Source organism: Dendrobium catenatum, unplaced genomic scaffold (assembly GCF_001605985.2).
Source record: "Dendrobium catenatum unplaced genomic scaffold, ASM160598v2 fragScaff_scaffold_1165, whole genome shotgun sequence".
Classification (NCBI taxonomy): domain Eukaryota; kingdom Viridiplantae; phylum Streptophyta; class Magnoliopsida; order Asparagales; family Orchidaceae; genus Dendrobium; species Dendrobium catenatum.
The window spans coordinates 189,779-211,041 of NW_021319627.1; the positions used below are offsets into that span (position 1 = coordinate 189,779).

General features: G+C 34.9%; 1 protein-coding gene across 1 annotated transcript; it reads right to left on the reverse strand.

Moving 5' to 3' along the window:
* Positions 1–16,560: 16,560 nt before the first annotated feature.
* On the reverse strand, positions 16,561–18,143 carry LOC114580658. Its single transcript, XM_028698872.1, has 3 exons — positions 17,407–18,143; positions 17,167–17,253; positions 16,561–17,072 (listed from the first exon to the last, which is right to left on the reverse strand). The coding sequence occupies exons 1-3, from the start codon at positions 17,482–17,484 to the stop codon at positions 16,800–16,802; spliced, it is 438 nt and encodes a 145-aa protein (XP_028554705.1). The 5' UTR covers positions 17,485–18,143; the 3' UTR covers positions 16,561–16,799.
* Between the last annotated feature and the right edge of the window lie 3,120 nt (positions 18,144–21,263).

Below are 21,263 nucleotides of genomic sequence, written 5' to 3' on the forward strand. Positions count from 1 at the left end.
GAGATAGGATACAAAATGAGCATATAAGTGAAAAGGTTGGAGTTGCTCCAATAGAAGATAAGATTAGAGAGAGTCACCTTAGATGGTTTGGTCACATAAAATGGCGGCTTTCCAATTACCCGGTTAGAAGAGTGGAGGTATTTGATTTGACTTATGTTAAGAAAGGTAGAGGCATACCTAAAAAAACTTGGTTAGAAAATATTAGGAATGACCTTTCTTTATTAGATTTAAACGAGAATTTGATCTTTAATAGGACACAATGGAGAAAAAGGATTCATGTAGCTGACCCCATATAGTGGGATAAAGCCTTGATGTTGTTGTTATGTATTAAAATTATTGCGGATCAATGGTTTATGATTTTGATGATAGCAAACATTTTTATTTCTCTACGACTGCCTTATGTACTAACATTTCAGGTTCACACGATCGGACTACAATTTGGAACCAACTCAAGATTGGATAGACTAGGTCTGAGTCAGTTTGTACCCTTTTTCCTTTCTTGAGTCTATTGTATTTATTGTGGCTCCTGATGCTTTATAACGTATAAGAGCTTCTGAATGTTCCCTAGAGTTTACTGTTTTTGGTAACATCGTCCAGGATGATATTTATATCGCCCGGGAAGATCTGTCCAAAAACAAAAACCCTAATTAGGGCATCCTCATTAAGGCAGCCGTCATTAGCGAATCAGCATGGACAATACTTGTATCGGCCAGGACGATAGTCTAAATTCAGAAAGAATCAGCCGCCATAATAAGTTTAGGAATTCTTGGTTTTAGGAAATAGGCCAGGATGATATTCGTATCGTCCAGGCCGATATACTCAATTATGCCTAAATTGATCTGGTATCTTTGAAAAGCATTAATGGTTGATTGATACGATCACATAGTCCCGGATGATCGCCTGATCGGCCGGGACGATATCCTAGACGATTTACATCAAACAGCTTGAATTCAGGGCGATGATCAGGATGATTGAAATTAGTTTTAAACTAATCGGCCTGGACGATCATGACATCGGCCATGACGATGTAACCAATTTTCTTTTGATCATCCCAAATCGTCCCGGGCTGATGAACTGAATTTGTACTGATCGGCCAGGACGATATACCTATCGTCCGGGACGATAATGTCGGCAACTTGCATTAATGAGCTTATTTTGAGCTTTTCTATTTAAGCTTGGCATGACACTTTGTAAGTGTCTTTTGCAGCCATTGTAGCTTTGTTCTTGTGGGGGAGACTTGAAGAGAGAGCTTGAAAGGGAGTGAGGAACATGTGAAGTCTGAGAGGGAGAAGATCCTGTGAGGGGGAGACTCAAGGGAGTGTGGAGGGGATTCCACACGGTTGCTCCATCAGGATTACATCTTAATACCGTCGGATTTAAGGCTTGTCTCGAGGAAAGTTCACCGAAGAAGAAGTTCACTTTGGTGTCAAAAGACCCGGTGACTCCGCCGCACTAGGGAAGGTGGAAGTGATTTTGTAAGGACTTCTTCGCCTAGCTGTGGGGGCTAAAGGAGAGACACTTAGTTTAGTGCAATACTTGGTGGGTGCCTCCAAGGAGTGGACGTAGGTCAAGGTTTGACCGAACCATTATAAATCCGGAGTGTTATTTTCTTATTATTGCTTCCGCATTTAATTTTTGCACTTTGATTTTTATTGTGGCGATATTAGTTTTTATTTTGTTTTGATTGAAAGATTTTTCTTTTACCAATTCACCTCTCTCTCTTAATTAGCTTTGGGCCAGTTCATAGGGCCTAACATCCCTAAAAAACTTTCTAGTGCCATCAGAGCACTTTCAAATGGTATCAGAGCCATTTTCAAAAATAAGTTTTTAAAAGCTTTTGAATTTTGATCCATGGCTAATCATAATGTTACAGAAGGTTATTCAATCACCAGACCTCCTTTATTAGAAAATATGTCATTTGATTTTTGGAAAACTCGCATGTCTATTTTCTTGCAATCGATTGATTTTCACATGTGGCATATGATTTTAACTTCTTATTCATCACCATCACGTATTGTTAATGGAGTTAAATCTGATATTCCTTTTAATCAATGGAATAGGGAAGAACAAGTAAATGCTCAATTGAATGCAAAATATTTAAATTGTTTTTTATGTGCTTTAAATTCTGAAGATTTTATGTTAGTATCCACGTGCACTACTGGTAAGGAAGTTTGGGATAAACTACACACCATATACGAAGGCACTAGTGAAATCAAGCAATCCAAGTTGAATTTGTTAATGCATGATTTTGAACTATTTTCCATGAAACCTTATGAGACGATCTTAGACATGTACACTAGGTTCATTTAAATTGTAACATCATTGCATGCCTTAGGAAAAGAGTTTTCAAATTTTGAAAAAGTCAATTAAATTCTTCATAGTTTACTTGAAAATTTTGATGCCAAAGTTGTTGCTATTTATGAATCAAAAGATTTGAATGATTATTCTATTGATAATTTGATTGGCTCACTCATTGCCTACGAGCAAAGTTTGGGTCAAAGACTTTTGGATGCAGGTGAAACGATTGTTCTAAAAGCTGAAGATATGGAAAAAGATTGTTTAGTTGGTGACGAATGTAATGACTTGTCAAGCAAATCACAAATCTCACCAAAGCATAAGCAAAAGTGGAAAAAAGGTAAAAATTGTAAGGATATTCATATTCCTTCTGACGTTATTTGCATTCGATGTAGAAAACCTGGACATATAAAAAATTAGTGCTCTAATTTAAAATTTCTTCCTACAAAAGAAAAGGGCAAGGTGAAGAAAAATTTAAACTGGGAAATAATGAAAGGCAAAAAATCTCATGGGCAGATCTGGTTTCTGAAGCATCGGACCAGGAGAGAGATAATGGTTAAAAGCCTTTCATGTTTTTGTGTTGTGTTCTTATTTTTTTTTCTTTAAAATTTTTGTTTTTGTGAAAGTTTTTCTCTAATCAACACACACATTCACTTTTCTAAAAATGAAAAATCTACTTCCTATTTTTTTTTTCTTGAAATCTTTGGTAAGTTGTGTTTGACTTCTCTAAAATAGTCAAAGGAAGGAAACTCATGTTTTTAACTCTCAATCTCTGTTAACTAAAAGAGGTTATTCTACTTTTGATTTAAAATCTTTTTCATCTTTTAAATTGGTTTTTGAAACAAATTTATTTATCTCCCTACGTTTTATTTATCGCATAGGAATCTTTTACAAGTTGTTTAATCTAACTCATAACTTTCTTAATCAAGAAATTCTCTTTATCACTAAGATTGGTTTTTCTTTGTTTTTAAGATTTATGAAAGGGAGCATATTCAAAAAATTGGTCAATGATGCCAAAAATAAAAGATGCGCAAAAATGCCAAATTGAAAATATACACAAAGTGTATCAAAATATGCGCAGTGCACCAACTAATTGTCAAGAGGCATAAAATGAGCCCACAAAATTAATGCTTACCATTCTTGTACTTCTTAAAAGCTTAAGAAAACCCTTGATACTTTTCATACTTGAGTTTGAAAATCTTCATTCTTGATTCAACAATTCGTGCATTAATCTTCTATTAAATATATTTTATGAAAGGAGTTTTGAAAATTATTGTTTCTTTCCCTAATTTTTCTTATGATTTAGATATTAAATTTAAAAGTTTTTAGCCTTTTTAAAGAACTTGAGTTTGGATTATCAAATTCTGAATTTCTAACTTTTTCTGGGCTATGCGTTGTCAATCCAATTCTACTAAATTTTTTATTAAAACTAAGAGGTAACTTTCTCATTTTAAGAATACTTGCTTTTTCACTATATCATGGAATGTTTTCTTTTATTTCTTTTGTTCATTTTGTGTTTTGTGCCTCCTCTACTCCACTCTTTTTGATAATGTCAAAGGGGGAGAACGTAATGTTGAATTTGTATCCTCTTTTTCTCTTTTCAAAAAATTAGAAACAACAAAAATATTTTTAACTCCCCTATTTTTTTAAAGGGTTTATTCTAGTGAGTGGGAGATTAGGAAAAATTATTTTTTAAAAATTTAAATTGAATTGTTTTCCATCATCAAAAAGGGTGAGATTTTTGCGGATCAATGGTTTATGATTTTAATGATAGCAAACATTTTTATTTCTCTACGACTGCCTTATGTACTGACATTTCAGGTTCACACGATCAGACTGCAATTTAGAACCAGCTCAAGATTGGGTAGACTAGGTCTGAGTCAGTTTGTATCCTTTTTCTTGAGTCTATTATATTTATTGTGGGTCCTAATGCTTTGTAACGTATAAGAGCTTCTGACTGTTCCCTAGAGTTTACTGTTTTTGGTAGCATCGTCCTGGACGATATTTATATCGGCCGGGACGATATGTTCAAAAATAGAAACCCTAATTAGGGCATCCTCATTAAGGCAGCCGTCATTAGCGGATCGGCCTGGACGATACCTGTATCGGCCAAACGATAGTCTAAATTCATAAAGAATCAGCTGCCATAATCATTTTAGGTATTCTTTTTCTTAGGAAATATGTCTGGACGATATTCGTATGGTCCAGACCGATCTAACTCAATTATGCCTAAATTGATCTGGTATCTGTGGAAAGAATTAATGGTTGATAGATACAATCACATCGTCCAGGATGATCGCCTGATCGGTCAGGACGATGTCCTGGACGATCTACATCGGAAAGCTCGAATTCAGGACGATGATCAGGACGATTGAAATCAATTTTAAACTAATCGGCCTGGAAGATCGTGACATCGGCCAGGATGATGTAATCAATTTTCTTCTGATCGTCCCAAATCATCCCGGGCTGATGAGCTGAATTTGTACTGATCAGCCAGGACAATATACCTATCGTCCTGGACGATAATGTTGGCAACTTGCATTAATGAGCTTATTTTGAGCATTTCTATTTAAGCTTGGCATGACACTTTGTAAGTATCTTTTGCAGCCATTGTAGCTTCGTTCTTATGGGGGAGACTTAAAGAGAGAGCTTGAAAGGGAGTGAGGAATGGGTGAAGTCTGAGAGGGAGAAGATCCTTTGAGGGGGAGACTCAAGGGAGTGTGGAGGGGATTCCACACGGTTGCTCCGGCAGGCTTGCATCTTAATACCGTCAGATTCAAGGCTTGTATCGAGGGAAGTTCACCAAAGAAGAAGTTCACTTAGGTGTCAAAAGACCCGGCGACTCTGCCGCACCGGTGAAGGTGGAAGTGATTTTGTAAGGGCTTCTCCTCCTAGCTGTGGGGGCTAAAGGAGAGACACTTAGTTTAGTGCAATACTTGGATGGTGCCTCCAAGGAGTGGACGTAGGTCAAGGTTTGATCGAACCACTATAAATCTGGTGTGTTCTTTTCTTTTTATTGCTTCCGCATTTAATTTCCGCACTTTGATTTTTATTGTAGTAATATTGGTTTTGATTGTGTTTTGATTGAAAGATTTTTCTTTTACCAATTCACCTCTCTCTTAATTAGCTTTGCGCCAGTTCATAGGGCCTAACATCCCTAATGAACTTTCTAGTGCCATCAGAGCACTTTCAAAAATAACCTAAATTAGAAAATGGAGCGCCAACCACTAGAAAACAACAAGCAGTTAGATATCCAATAGCCAGCTATTTTTTTTAGCACAATAGAATTTACATTTTGTCTCAAATGATGATGAGTAGAGGCCAAACAAGGGAGCCCAGGAGGATGACGCTTCTTCCACCATTACAGGTGATTCCTTGATTATTCTCAATAAATGTTTCACTTTCCAAATGATGTTATGACGATAATGCCTAAAAGATATGATCAGGATGACCATCCTCCTCCTAGAAACCTAACTGTTTGTAAAACTAGTCTACGAACAGAGTTGTGCTTTCCACCTACTAAGCTTATCAAGATTTTTATACGCTGTGGGATAAGTCTATCCTAATTTTTGTCGATGTTGATGGGGTTGATTGCAGTCTTCAAAGATCAAGGACCGTTCTGACACATGAACATCTTTCATAGATGGGCTGACTCACTAGTGATTCGCATGGGTGCATACATTCAAATCCAAGTGATTGGGTATACATACCTATGATCCTTCGAAGAGTTGGGCCAGTATATTTTTCTTTGTGAGAAATGATTGGGGCCTGATAGAGAAGTGGGGAAAGATGAATGATCTGTCAACCCCTCTGCACGTCAAAAAAGAAGATATACTAAGGATCCTTAAGGTTCCCGACATTAAACATCTTTTATATCAGATTTGTTATTTGAATAAATATATAAAATAAGAGTTCATATTCAAAGTTGGGCTATCATTTCAACCTGTGAGGTCCGATGCATGGATGCTAAAGATGTCCTCTAAGGTTTTTCAGCCCCTTGCCTTAAAAGCTGCTACTGAGTGATAGGCAAGAGGTGATGATCCCTAGGCATTGTTGAAGAAGAAGAAATTGGAGGGGGTCGCAACAAGTACTAGTAAGGCTCCCCCCAGCTCCTTCCCTATCAAGTTTCATATTATAAAGGATGTGTTAAATTACTAGTGTATCAGACGTCGCCGAACTGATAACTTATTGAGTAATAAGTTCTCTTTCATTTTTCTTGTGGGTCTATTTAAACTACCTTTTGTTAACATCAACTTATTATTTTAGCTATTATAGTGGATGGATCTTGAGGCTGAGCTTACTAAATCCTTGGTTGAATGGAACAAAGAATTTCTGAGGGTTAAATATCTCCAGGGAGAGTATAAGTGAATATACGACCATAAAGTCAAAAAGGTGAAGGTGGTGGAGTTGACCAGGTGTAGAATTGAACTGGCAAATATAGTGCATTCTATCTCTCTTCAAAATCAACAGATACACTAACTCCAAATTAACCTGGTGGAGGCACAAGTGATAATCACCTAGCTTCTAAAAGATCAAAGGGCCTTTGTACAGAAGATAGCGATACTCGATGCTGAGAATAAGAGGTCTCAAACTCTTATAGGCTAATTTGTTTGGCTTAGAATCCTCGAGAGTCATTGAAGATTTCAAAAAGTCCATTACTTTTAAGTCCATCATCTAGGATCGTGTTTAGGAGGCTCGTAATAACATTTATGATGTAGAAGTAAAGCCTTCGGAGCAACAGTGTATTGACCAAGGATTCATCCGAGGCTTGTTGAAGGGAGTACACCTTGTACAGTGGAAGGTCAAAGTTAAAGTTGAAAGGTTGACCCCCAGCCAGGCTTTAGATGACTCTCATTTAGATTATGATGATGATGAGATAGAGAGTGAGCTACATAAGGCCTTTTCCCTTCAGGAGGAGGATGAGATTGTCGATATTGAGTAATTACTATTTTTCACCAGTTGTGTCACTTTATCTTTCTTAGTGATTATTTTGTATTAGGAGTTTGTATTTACATGTGTTATCTTCTATGATTTAATGAAGAGCTATTGATGATTTTACTTAACTAGTTAAATATATTCCAGTATTCTTGTTCAGCTCAAGTGGATTTTATTCATTCTCTTTTAAGGCGCTCAACTTATCTGAGGTTGTTAGTTACAATATTATACGATGCATTCTAACCCGTGTAAAGAAAGTTGGATTGGATCCCCTTTGGGATCGAATATCCACTTTTTGAGATTCAGGCTTCTCAAATCAATGATTTCAAGATTTAAATGACACCCATAAAAAATGTTTGACTTTATGAAGTTATTTATTATAGTATTACATAATGCTATTTAACATGTATAAAGAGGTTGAATCGAATCCCCATATGACTGATCATCCAATGATTAAGATGCAACAAAGAGTGTGTATGTCTCGAATTAATGATATTAAAATTAAGTGACATTCACCTATGATGTTTAACCTATCTGAGGTTATTAATTAAAGAATTGTATGGTGCTTTAACCTGTGTGAAAGAGGTTGGATTGAATCCCCCTAGAATGATCGCCGAATGATTGAGTTGTAATAATTATTTCGTATTAATCGAATCAAGGATTTCAAAATAGAAGTTCACAATGTGTGTGAAATTATCATTGTGATCTTACTTGAAAAAGATGGTAATATAACTAAATGAAGGAATAAAGTTTTATTGTATTAAATAGTGTCATACTTTGCTTATATAACTTATGGATAAAGAAGTTACAAATATTATACACAACACAGGAGATAAACTATATTAAACACTGAAGACATACAACACTTAAAATAAGTAGAACTATTATCCTCCACTGAAAGTACTTGTAGAGATTCTCTATATTCCAGGTCTGAGTGAGCATATTTCCCTCAGTACCCTACAACTTGAAAGTTTCGGATTTCACCATGATTGCCACCAAGTATGGGCCCTCCCAGAGTGGGGAAAATTTATTACATGGGGGGCCTTTTCATGCTACCTCGATGCTATGCAGAACTAAATCTCCAATTGATATACATCGTGGTTTTATACTATGATTATAGTGACCGTCAATGTTTTGGTGATATGCATCAAAATTGAGCATCGCCTCCTCTTTTTCTTCTAAAAGGAGGTCTAGGTTATATCTGAGCTTTTCTTACTTGTCGTTAAAGTCAAAAGTTTGAACTCTTTGACTTGGGACTCCAGGGTCCCACGAGAATAACATCTTCTATGCCAAAGTAGAGGATATATGAGGTTTTTCCTGTTGAATTTTTGACAGGGGTATGATTGGCTTAGAGGACATTCGCGAGTTCATAAGCCTATATCCCCAGCCTTCTCAAACCATATCTTTAATCCTTTCACTATTATCTGATTGGTGACCTCCATTTACGTTTTTGTCTAAGGATAGGCTACATCCGTATGTAATAGTTAATTATGAAGATCATTACAAAATATTGTAAAGATCTTTCCAGTGAATTGAGATCCATTATCATTGATAACTTTTGCTAGAATGCCAAAATAACATATTATATTCTTCCATAAGAATTATTTGGCATTGGCTTCAATAGTCTTTTCTAGAGATTTTGTCTCCGCACATTTGATGAAATAGTCCATAGCCAATATGATGAACTTTCGTTATTCGGTGGCTATAGGGAAGGGTCCCATTATGTCCATCCCCCAATGGGTAAAAGGCCAGGGACTCTATAATGTTGAGATCTCTATGGCAGATAAATGGGTAAGGTTTGCATGTAACTGGCAACTATTGCACTTTTGTATAAATTCTAGTGCATCCTACTTCATTATTGGACAGTAAAACCATTGTCTCATCATTTTATGGGCTAATACCCTTTCACCCAGATGCTCTCCATAGATATCTAAATATACCACTTAAGATATATAATTGTTTTCTAAATGAGGAAGACACTTCAGATATGTTCCCGTGAAAGCTTATTTGTATAAATCTTAATGAATTATTAGTGAAGTTTGCTACCTGCTTCTGAAGTCTCATTGCTACCATTGGATCTTGGGGAAGAACACCATCTTGTAAGAAGGATAGAATGGGATCAATCCAAGAAGCCTCTCTTGACTCATCGATTGATTGTCTGACCCACGAACCTTGGATGCTCGAAAAGTGGATCTCTTCGATACACTTCATCTTGCAGACATCTATCATTTTTTATGTTGCAAGTTTAGAAAGAGCATATGCTTATGCATTTTTCTCTCGAAGAATATGGATGATCTGATGCTATTTATATGGGCTAAGAGAAACTTTATTATATTATAATATTAGGCCAGTTGTGGGTTGTGGATGTCAAACTCTCCCTCCACCTATGATGCGACTAATTGTAAATCAATGTAGACCACCAAGTTCTTCACCTCACAGTAAATTTCTAACCTTAGTCCGGTAATAAGGGCCTCATATTCTATCATGTTAATCATTGCGGGGAATTTAATTCTAAAACTTTACTACATGATAACTTATTGTCGAGAAATCAATATAATTCTTGCCCTAATGCTAGAACTTCCATAATCTTCATTAATATATAACATCCAATATGGGGGAGAAGTAGAATCACTAGGTGGCTTGTCATATATAGGGACAGTGCATTCAACTACAAAATCTATAAGTACCTAATATTTGATATCGGGTCTAAGAAGATAGTGAATGTCAAATTCTTATAACTCCACCGACCACTTAATTAATCTTTTAAATGCCTCAAGCTTTTAGATAATGTTTCTCAATGGAAGATTTGTATAGACTCCAATCATATGAGTTTAAAAATAATGGCGTGGCTTTTTGGCCGAGAAGACTAACACCAAAGCTGTCTTATCTACTAGTGGATAAAATCCTTCTGTCTCAGACAAAATTTTACTAACATAATAGATAGGATGTTGTACAACATTCTCTTCTCGGACCAAGACATAATTGATGGCCTGAACAGAAACAAACAGTATAAATATAACTTTTCTCTAAGCATTGGTATAGAAAGTAACAGGGAGGATGACAAATACTTTTATCATTGTTCGAAGGCTTCTTATAATTCTTCAGTGTATTGAAATCCTAAACTACAAGCACCTGAGGAAGTTAAAGAAGGGTAGATATTTATCTTCTAAGTGAGCCAGGAAATGAGAGAGCGTTGGAATCCTTCTATTTGATCTTTAGACTTCCTTGATATTTTTTGGTGCACCATGTCCCTTAGTGCCTTGATTTTTTCAGGATTGGCCTCAATCCCTCGGTGGGTTACCATAAACCTTAAGAATTTTCCAATGGTGACTCCAAAAGTACACTTGGTAGGATTGAGTCACATATTATTGCATTGTAGTAGGTGGAATAAATGTTCCAAGTTTGGTATATGTTACACTTTCTCAAGACTTTTTACCAACATATTATCAATATAAACTTCCATAGTGCGTCCAATAAGATTTTTGAAAACCTTATTCATAAGGTGTTGATATGTTGCTCCTTCATTTTTTAGCTCAAACAGCATCACTAGATAGTAGTACAACCCCTAGTCTGTTTGAAAAATTATTGCCTCCTCATCAGTATAATCCATCTTTATTTGATTATATTCAAAGTAGGCATCCATAAAGCCCAGCACCTGATGTTCAATGGTGACATCGACCAACTTATCAATACGGGGAAGCAAAAAACTATAATTGGGGTAGGCTTTATTGAGATTTGTATAGTCTATGCACATTCTCCAGTCTCCACTTGCCTTTCAAACCATCATGATGTTTTCCAACCAAGTGGGGTAGTGCGCTTCCTTTATAAATCCAGCTTCTAAAAGGTTATCAACCTCTTGCTCAATTGCCTGCCAACGATCTAGTGCAAAGTTTCACTTTTTTTGGATTACTGGCTTATACGTCGGATTGACCTTGAGGGAGTGCATGATTACTTCAAGGTTAATTTCGAGCATATCGATTGGACTCTATCCAAATTATCTTGGTTTGTACGTAGAAAATCTACATATATTTTCTTCTCTTCATCTGAGAGAAGTGATCCAATCTGTACCATTCTTAAAAGCTACTCATTTGATAGATAGACACAAGCAAGGTCTTCTAAGGAGAAGCCCTATGAGGAATATCCTTATTTTGAATATCAAAATCTACATATATTTTCTTCTCTTCACTCATTTGCTCAAATTACTTCCTATGACCATTAAAAGATTTATCGGCATAGATTTATTCTTTTACGTGGTGGATTAAATTAGCATATGAATGGTCCGTATCTTGCATGAGTACTGAGTAGAATGGGCCAGGACAAAGCCCTGTGAGAAAAACTTATCTAAGTAACTCGGGATCCACCACTTAAATTTGTTGAGCCTTAATAAAAAAAATTTAAAAATAATCTTTGAGGTACTCATTTTCATTCTGATAATTTTTTGAGAAATGGGAAGAGTCTTTGACCATTTTTTGATTGGCAACAAATTGTTCGACAAACACCTTGGCCAATTTGATGAACATTGGAATGGTTCGTGTGGGAAGTGAATAGAACCATGTTCAAGCTTACCCTTTAAGGGTTGCTGGAAAGACATGGCAGAGGAGCACATCAAAGGCTCATTGGATGTGCATGATGGTCCTTAGTGATTGATATGCTCGTACGGGTAGGATGTCCTGTCATACAAATCGATGCTCAGTAGTTTAAATCCTGTCGAAAAGGGGTATTAAAGGATGACATAAATCATGGGTGATGACTCTTGGAAGTATTATTGACAAAGAGATTATCTTATATTTCCTATAGGGAACTCCTCTTGGACTAGTCTTCGTAGTTCATATTGTAGGACATTACGAGGGAGTTCAGCAATTTGTTGTCAGGCAAAGTCCTCATCGGGGATGTTAGAAGCAATGCGAGGTTGGCAACCTACGTGCGAAGGGTAGAGCTTGTTGTGTTAGCAAGATCATTATCTTCATTTTTCGAAGGGAACATCCTTGGAGGTCGAAGGGGAATCTTGACATGAAGGTGTTTAGGTTCAACATCTTCATGCCCTGGTGATCTCGAGGGAGTAGATTCTCTTCTTATGGTGCTAGTGTCGATCCCCGAGTCTCTCATGAGTTGAAGGATATGATTATGAGACTCCTCAATCTATATGATATGATCTTCCATGGAGGGTTCTGATGTCCCTTCCCCAATTGGGTTAGACCCACCCAGATAAAAAGTGGTAGATTTCTGGCATACGTGGTTCATGGAAGGATTCATGGATTGGTATGGCTATGCTTATTAACTATTAAAGTGGTTCTTAGGATTGTGGGACTAAAGTTTTCCACATACGGTGTCAAATATTTTGGGGCTAGAATATATGTAGCGAGAGAGTTATAATCTTATATCTTATCATTGTACGAATATCCAGCTCACACACAGAGAACACAAGATTATTTATGTGGAAAACCCTGGAATGAAAATAATGATCGGGCCTGGCCTAGTTGAAAATGATTCCACTAGAATTTAAGAAGATTACAATGGGATGACTCATTCTTGAGTGCAATCAGATTACAAATGCCAACCGTATGGTTGCAATATAGTTAGAAATTGGGATGAAAATCTGGTGTAACTTGTGGTCTGTTGGAAGTTTGGTGTTACTTGGAAATTCAGGCATCATTTGGTAGTCTGATGGTGGTTTGGAAAAACTACAGTGTCGGGTGGTGTTCTGACATAATTCTGGTGTCGAGCAGTGGCTCGATAGAACTCTAACATTGGGTAGTGGTCTGGAAGAACTACGGGCTTCAGGTGGTAGTCCGGCAGAACACCGGGTGCCAGGTGGTAGTCTGACAGAACTCCAGGTGTCATGTGATGGTTTAGTAGAACTATGGGCGTCAGGAGGTGATCCGATAGAACTTCGGGCGTTAGGTGGTGTTCCGGCGGAACTCTGGCGGTGGTCAAGGAGGCAAGGAGGCATGAGCGATCTCCGACCTCTCTCTTTCTTCTTAGGCTTAAGGGTCCCTTTTCAAGAGGAAGGAGGGGTCTATTTATATATTTCCTAGAGTGGCATGACCCATAAATAGGTGGAGGATCAAGGGAAAATGGGGAGAGGTTTGGATAGATGGTTGATGTTGAATCATTTGATCATTGATCGTTCACTAGATATTTGAAGGTCTTAATGTTGTCATAATTCTGTGATCTTGGGCTCGTTGGATTCATCTCATCGAGCCGCTTGATTTTACTATAAGCATGTGACGTTTGAAAATAGTTTGGTAATCCAAATTATGGTTTGAATCCTCTAACAACACTTCGGGCTCTTGATTTGTACCCATTTGGGCTCAAATTGAGTTGAATTTGGTATCATTCGGTCTGTATTTCCTTGACATTCAATTCGACTGTAATTTCATTGAAATCGGAGTTCGGATGGTTCTAATTGTAATTTTGAAAGTTTCCAACTTGAACTTTCCTCGAGATTTGTGCCCGATCAAGATAATTTTTTGAAGATGTATCACCTATATAATTATGAAGTACATAAAAGAAGTTTAAAACATAATAAAGACTTCATTTGGGAAGAAATTAATACAAAATATTTTAAGAAAATTTAAATTTTTAATTAAAGTGGCATTCATAAATTTAAAAAAAAAATTGTTCATTTGATTATTAATCATATTTGTCAACTTTTACTCAGTGGGATACTCCAATTAAACGACAATGCTATTGCGTTTAGAATTTACATTGTATAGCAAAATATCCAAAAAAATTTGGGTTCAAGCCAAGCTGGCCCAGTTCAAGCTCAGCTAATTTATTCTACTTGATCTTAGTTCTTTACAAATGAACTCTGCATCAAGCAAATGACCCTGATCAAGAAATTCATCCCAAGTAGGCAAGTATGGATTATTAAGTCATCCAGCTCATTGGTATGTTGGTTGAGAGCTTTGCTATCAATAAAGTTGCAAATAGCTCAAATGAGAAGCCTTATAGAATTCTTGTTGGGCCATTCTTGCTTTAGTTAGTATAAAGGTCTGCATGTGCCTAATCATATGAGAAGAAGATGAGTTATTTTTTTAAGCCTCTGAGACTCCTTCAATAAATCTCCCCACAGCTCTCGGCTAGCTATGCTGTAGTAAGATATGAGAAGGGATAATTGTACTCATATTGGAAATATGAATTCTCCAAGATTTGTTTTCTTAGTAGTCTATTGAAAGAGAGTGAATTCCTGGTGGGAATAATCTTAGAACCTCATAAATAATCATAGTTACCTGAAATTAGAATCTTTAGAATCGGGAATTAATAGCCATTAAATGAGTGAATGATTAAAATAGTCTTAAAGTTTTTTAGATAACTGAAGTATAGTCTTAGATTTATTTAGATGTTTAATGAAGGCTTCTTTTGGGATAACATTTGGCCATTATTTTTTTAGTTCTTTCAAAAAAATAAATACTAAAAAAATTGCTTTATAAAGCAATAAAAAAGCTGTCCCAAACGAAACCTTGATTTCAAAAATCATTGAACTAATTTGATCCAACCACCAATTTGCCATTGTTTTTGACATGTGGAGAGAAGTTTTGCATGTGTTTATTTTTTTCTTTCTTGATATCAATTTTGCTAATTAGTACCCAAAAATAAGATTGAACACTACCAAAAAATGGGGCTACTGCAGCACTATTTTTAACCTATCCCAGCGGTTTTAACCCCTACTATTTTTCTTGCAGCGGCTCTAAACCGCTACATATCCGCTGTAATTGCAATATGCTGCAATGACATTCCACAGAGGTTCAAGGACCGGCGGGGTAGAAATGCTGACTATAGCAACGGTTATAACTGCTGAAAAGCTCCAGAATAAGTGCCAGTTATAACCGCCACAAGTAATGAAAAAGAAAATGATATCCAGTAATGTGGCGGTTTTAACTGGTATGATTCTGGAATGTAGTAGTGGTTAAAACCGCTACTAAGTTCCAGAATTTTTTAAAAAAAAAAATGAAACCCGAATGTCCACCAAAAACAAATATAATACATTCACCAAACTGAAACCTAAACCCACATAAATAGCATATGTAACTGAAACAAAAATACTAGTGAAATCATAGAGATTCACAACAACAACAAGAGAATATTTAACTATATATATAATTGAGTCACATGACTCAAACAAGAGAACATAAAAAACTTTTACATAAGATGAAAGAATTACGCTTCTATGCTTTTATTTATACTACAAACTTTAAAAATTAATTGAAATAGTTGGTCCTAAATGGTAGAAGAATCATATAAACACAAAGAAACCAAATTGAGAGATAAAATCAATGGAGTTGTGGCATGCAAAATCATTACTCTCAGCAGCCATTATTCATTGAAAAGTTTGATTCTATGAGTTTGATGATTGATGCACATGCTAAGAGCTTGGCTAAATTTGAAATAGTAGGCATAATGAATATGGACTTGCTGCAACAAGGGGCTTTAGGAAATATTTGATAAATGTAATCTTATATTATTTTCTATTTAAATAAAAAAAACTATGATAATTTGATTGTTTAATGAATAAATTTCTTTCAAAAAGAAATAATATGAACATATTCTTAAAAACAGTAATTAATTTTTGAGAAATTAAATTGGAAATTAAGCAATAATTAAGCTAATCAAAATAGACGGGACAAGAGCAGGTTCGTGCTTGTGAAACATGTGGACTGTGGACTTCTTTGTATTTTTGGCTTTTCTTCAACAACAATACTACTAAGAAGATTATGTTGATTACCAAATGACTGGAAAAAACTAACAAGAGGCATAGCAAATATTTTGACTCTAAGCATATGCATTTATAAATTTAAGTGGAAGGCATTATGTCACACCCAGATGCCATCAAAGTTTGATGAGGTAGTTTTAAGTTCATGTTTTTCTCTGTACAATAGCTTTGGTTGCACTTCTATTTCAACTTCCAATTCTCTTTGATTTACATCAATTACTCATTTTCTCAACACATACATGTGAAATATAATTTTCTGTAATTCTACTTTTTGCAATTAAAACTACCTCATCAAATTGGAAATAGTTAAGAAATAAAAAGATTCTGATGGTCAAAACGTAATAAATTATGGATCGAGATATTGAACTTGCATCATCATCTCCAAAGAAACCACTATTCCAATGAGAGAAGAATTTTACAAACACAAACAAAGGCAAAAGGAAAGCTTCATACTACCTCACGAATATAATGCCCACAAACATATAAAAGAGCTATGAAAAGTGCTTAAAATAACCATGTAATTGCCACCAAGAAATAAAATAATACTAGATAATCTCAAAAAGAGAGGATCATTCATCATTCTTGTTTTATGATCTATAATATCAAAATTTTAAGCAACATCCCAAAAAGTAGAATTACATACCAAGATGCATTTCAAAACAACTTGCACAAACATGGGTTATCTTCAAAATGAAATTCTCTTTCTTCTATAACTTCATCTTTAAGAAGAAGTTTCATTGTCATCCTATCAATTATAAGAAGATTGTAAAATATTAGTATTCAAATAACCAATATTAAAATTAGAATGTGAAAATTTACATACCATTTGTGAGCTTCCTTGAGGTGGATGCTGCATTCAAATTTCTTGCATGAATTGCCTCATTTCAGTACGTAATGAGTTGACCTCCTCTTTGAGATTAACTATTTGACTTAAATTACTTCCACAACTACTCGTGCCATTATTTGTGCTATGAGGGAAATATCGTGTAGGTGTTACACCAAAACCTTGGGTTCTAACTCTGCCTGGGTGTTCAGGTCCCATTACCATACTGAACACCCTTTCGTTAGCCTCCACATTCCCATCCTCTGGTGTAAGCTCATCCTTAGCCAAAAGCTCGCAAGCTTGTATCTATGTTATAATAAATTTAGTTAATTTTTATTTTAAATAAACAAAATATAATAATGAATTACATATAAAAAAATTATAGCTAGACTAAAATTACCCATCTCTGATTAGCATCTTCAGATGACCAGGTGCCATCTTTACACAATCTGTTAACTCTCCATAATAATAATCTATCCTTGATAGCCTATATCAACAAATTTAATCATTAGGCAATTAATTACTAAGTCTGTTTCTTTGCATTTGCAGCATTTATGGCGGTCCTCTCCTGTTATATATGATTCTAACTCTAAGCTGAATCATTATGAAAATTTTAATTAAATATAATGATGGTACTAACCTTATCTTTTGGTTGTGACCACTGATTGACTAGATGACAAAACAATGTTGCATCAACACCAGCTGGAATAGACTTCATAATTTCCTCGATAGGATAGCAATCCCAATGCTCAGCTTTTAAATTATTATGGTTACGCCACTTAACTCCAAGGGATTGAAGAATCCAGTGATGTATATGTCCAGGAAATGCAAACTTTGACTGCAATATAAATAAATATTTTCTTAATCATAACATAAACCTTAATATTAAAATTTTATTTAATATTTTACTTACCTCCACTTCAGCTAACATTTTTTTTTCTTAAAAGGCTCCAGACCCTTATTTCTCCAATCTGGAAAGGATAAGGGTGCCAGCACAGGATCTTTTGCAATAACACCTAGATATGATCCTAATAGGACAGACTCTGAAATATTGCTTGGCACATTATTCTCATTCACCTCTATATGAACACATGTACCTGGCGGCATGTTTTGTATGTCAATGCATGTGGTGCACCCCCTACGTACGTGCAATGACACCTAGATATGGTTTTTATGTGAAAGGTATATCCATTAATAAAAAAAACCTTTATATGTACGTGCAATTTTATTGGGCCCCTTGGCCAGGACCTTAATTTCTTCTGTTACTTCTGGACCACCATCACCCATAACCTAAAAAAAAATTATTTGCCTTTACACAAGTGTAAATATTAAATATTAAATATTAAATAAAAACATCAAGCTTAAAGCTTACTGTTATTCTCAACCATTCATGAAACTTTTCATTAATAAGTTTCTCGACATCCCAAGTTGTAAGATGTGTGTGCGTGTTCCTCTTTCTTTTCTCACTATCTTTAAAATGTTCTCTTAATGGTATAAGACAATCAAAATGGCTTGCAAACTCTATGAAATTGTTTACACCATTTACATAATCACGGCTCCACTTGGCTTTTGTAATCCAACTATTATCCATATTAAGTGAAAAATGAGTTTCCAAGTCACTGCTAAGAATAAAGAATCATTAGGTCAGTAAAAAATTAATTCATAAATCACTATAGTCTCTAATTATTGTTGTCTTGAAGGAATTATAAATTTCAAATGGCATTAGCAAATTTCTCTACTTATTGTTGTCTTTTAGTTCATTTGAAACCTTGAAAGAAGAGTGGAGCTTTGTTCGTGGTTCCCATGTTATGATATTTAAATGGAAGAGCAAGCTTAGCTCTACTATTTTAGATGGTTGGTTTGTCTGTCTTTGAGTTCATTTTAAACCTTGAAAGAAAAGTGGAGCTTTGTTCGTAGTTCCTATATGTAAATTAATAATCATGCATGACCATTATACTTTTATATTGTTTAGGGTTAACATCTATATTTTATTCAAACAAGAGTAGTTCGGTTTATAGTAAAATTTTACTTGTTAGAATTTAGGGCTCTAAGAGTAAAGATCCGAATCTAAAAAAGGTAAGGACGGAAAAACACAATAATAAAACAAATTAAATTTGTTAGTGATCCAAACTGATTAATAACAATAGATAATATAATCATATTTTACAATCTAATGAAGATATTAACAATATATTAATTAAAAACAAGAGAATTTCTCTATGAGCAATTGACAATTCTTGTGAAATTGACTAAGTGGTAAATCTAGGCAAAACCAAAACTCACGGCAGATGATAGTAGGATTTGAGCACACCGGCAAAATGCAAAACCAAATCTCACGGTATAAGACTAAGGCCTATGAACCTGCTACCAAACTTAAAGGCAAATAATAGCAGGATTTGAGCACATCGGCAAAATGCAAAATGAAATCTGAGGGAAAATGATCCGGCCTAAATCCTGCTACCAAACAGCCCCTTAAATGTTGAACGTTTTTCTGATTTTAGGGATTACACTGACAAGATAAGAAGAAGAATGACAAGAAAAGTGAGAAGATCGAAGAAGAATACAAAGGAAAAGAAGAAGAAGATGATGAAGAAGGGGAAGGGACTCACAGTGATGAAAGGTCGGCCAGAGGTGCCTTTCGCGAGAGGAGAATACTGATCGAGCAAAATGTGAGCGGGATGTGCGCTATGCTCCTCTCCTCCAAGACGCGCTCCGTCGTTTCGCTCCGCTGGAGTCGCACGCAGAAAAGCAGAGACGGATCGGGATTTTGTTCTCGCGTGCAGAAATAGAATTAGGGCTTCATATTATTTGCGGCGAATTTAACATGGTGCTACGGCACCGGTTTTAACCGGTGCAAGAATTAGTTTTTAGCAGTGGTTCTATTACTGCTACTACCAACTGATGCTAAAAAGACAACTTTTTAGTATAACAATAAATAATCTAAAATAATCTAAAATGCCTGGCTTATTGTTGAAAATATTTCTCCATCAATTTTTATTTAAAGAGATAACAATGTAAACGATAAGATCAAATCAACTCAAACTTGATAAGTTCAAGGACTTAATAGAAAATTTAAAAAATGTAGGATTAAAATGGATGTACTTAAATATGATTAGGACTATTTATATTATTTAGATTTTTTTTTTGAGATAGTTTTCTTATTATTTTTTAAAATAAATTTTTAGTATAAAAAATTTTTTTGAAAGGAAAATTTTTATAATAAAAAGCTTCCTTTAAAAAGAAAATAAAAGAGCCAAGACTGATCCAATCAAATTCTTTGCTTTATTTGGGGCAACATTCTTACTGATTTTTAAACAATTTTTGTACATAAATTTTTTATTTAAAATTTTTGTTCTAAAAAATTGCTTCATGAAACAGTAAGAAAACTATTCCAAACTTCGTTGAGAATAGCCTTTGGAGTTTGGCCACTTCTTTATTTTTATTTTACAAAAAAATTTTGTGCTAGAAAATTACTGTAAAAAATTTCTAATTTTTTGTTCTAAATAATTGCTTTGGTAGCAATAAGAAAGCTGTCGAAGGCTTTGTTTGGGAATACTTTCTTAATGCTTCTTCAAGCAATTTTTAGTAAAAAAAAAATTAAACTGAAACTATTTTTATTATTAAATTGCTTTAGAAAGTAATAAAAAAATAATCCCAAATAAAGTCTTGATTTAATTCCTACTTAAGGCTTTTAGCTTTAACTTCAAATGGCTGATCATTGAACTTTTGCTCATGATTTTGAATAAAAAAATTATCATAGGAATTTATGATATAGTTAATGTACATTTTTCATTTATAAATAAAGAAAGCAATTTCTTAATTATGGATGCAATTATTATGTATCAAATCAAAATATTGACATGGAGAAATTTGTTATGAAATTTTGAGTGAATTAAATTATAAATTATATATATAGAGAGAGAGGTGAAACCAGATGCAAGAATGCTAAAAAAATATATTGATGCTTAGTTTTAAATAAAAGAAATGGTGAATAAAATTTTAAAGAACTTAGAATTCCCCTTCTATTTTAACTTTGTTATTTAGAAAATATTACATTTGGCCAGTTTTCAAATATCTTATAAATTTTGTACCATTATCATCAACACCGCAAATCACCACATGCAATCTTTGGCCATTATAGCTTGCCACGAGCTACCATAGCCTGCCATAAGCTAGCGTAGCAGCCTCCCAATATTGTAGTCACCAATAAGGATCCTTCGTCGCCTGTTACTTACCGATGGACCCTGATATATTTTACTGCTACTACTATCACTCTCCAACCACCACAATCATATTAGGGCATCTCCATCCGAACGGCAAACTAGTGTTTGCCGTTCTTCCTTCCCTCCAACCGAACGCGAGAAGTGCCGAACAGTGTGACGCCAATATTGGCGTCGCACTGTTCATACGGCATTTGTTTTTTTTTTTTTAATTCAAAATTTAATTATTAATTTTAAAGATTAAAGATTAGAATTTTTTTTTATTATTAATTAAAAT

Excerpts from the sequence above, each read along its gene's own strand:
- LOC114580658 (XM_028698872.1), bottom strand. The coding sequence starts at position 17,484 with ATGAAGTCTATTCCAGCTGGTGTTGATGCAACATTGTTTTGTCATCTA. Across the intron at positions 17,254-17,406 it reads GGTCACAACCAAAAGATAAG|GCTATCAAGGATAGATTATT; the intron begins GTTAGTACCATC and ends TTGTTGATATAG. Across the intron at positions 17,073-17,166 it reads AAGATGCTAATCAGAGATGG|ATACAAGCTTGCGAGCTTTT; the intron begins GTAATTTTAGTC and ends ATTATAACATAG.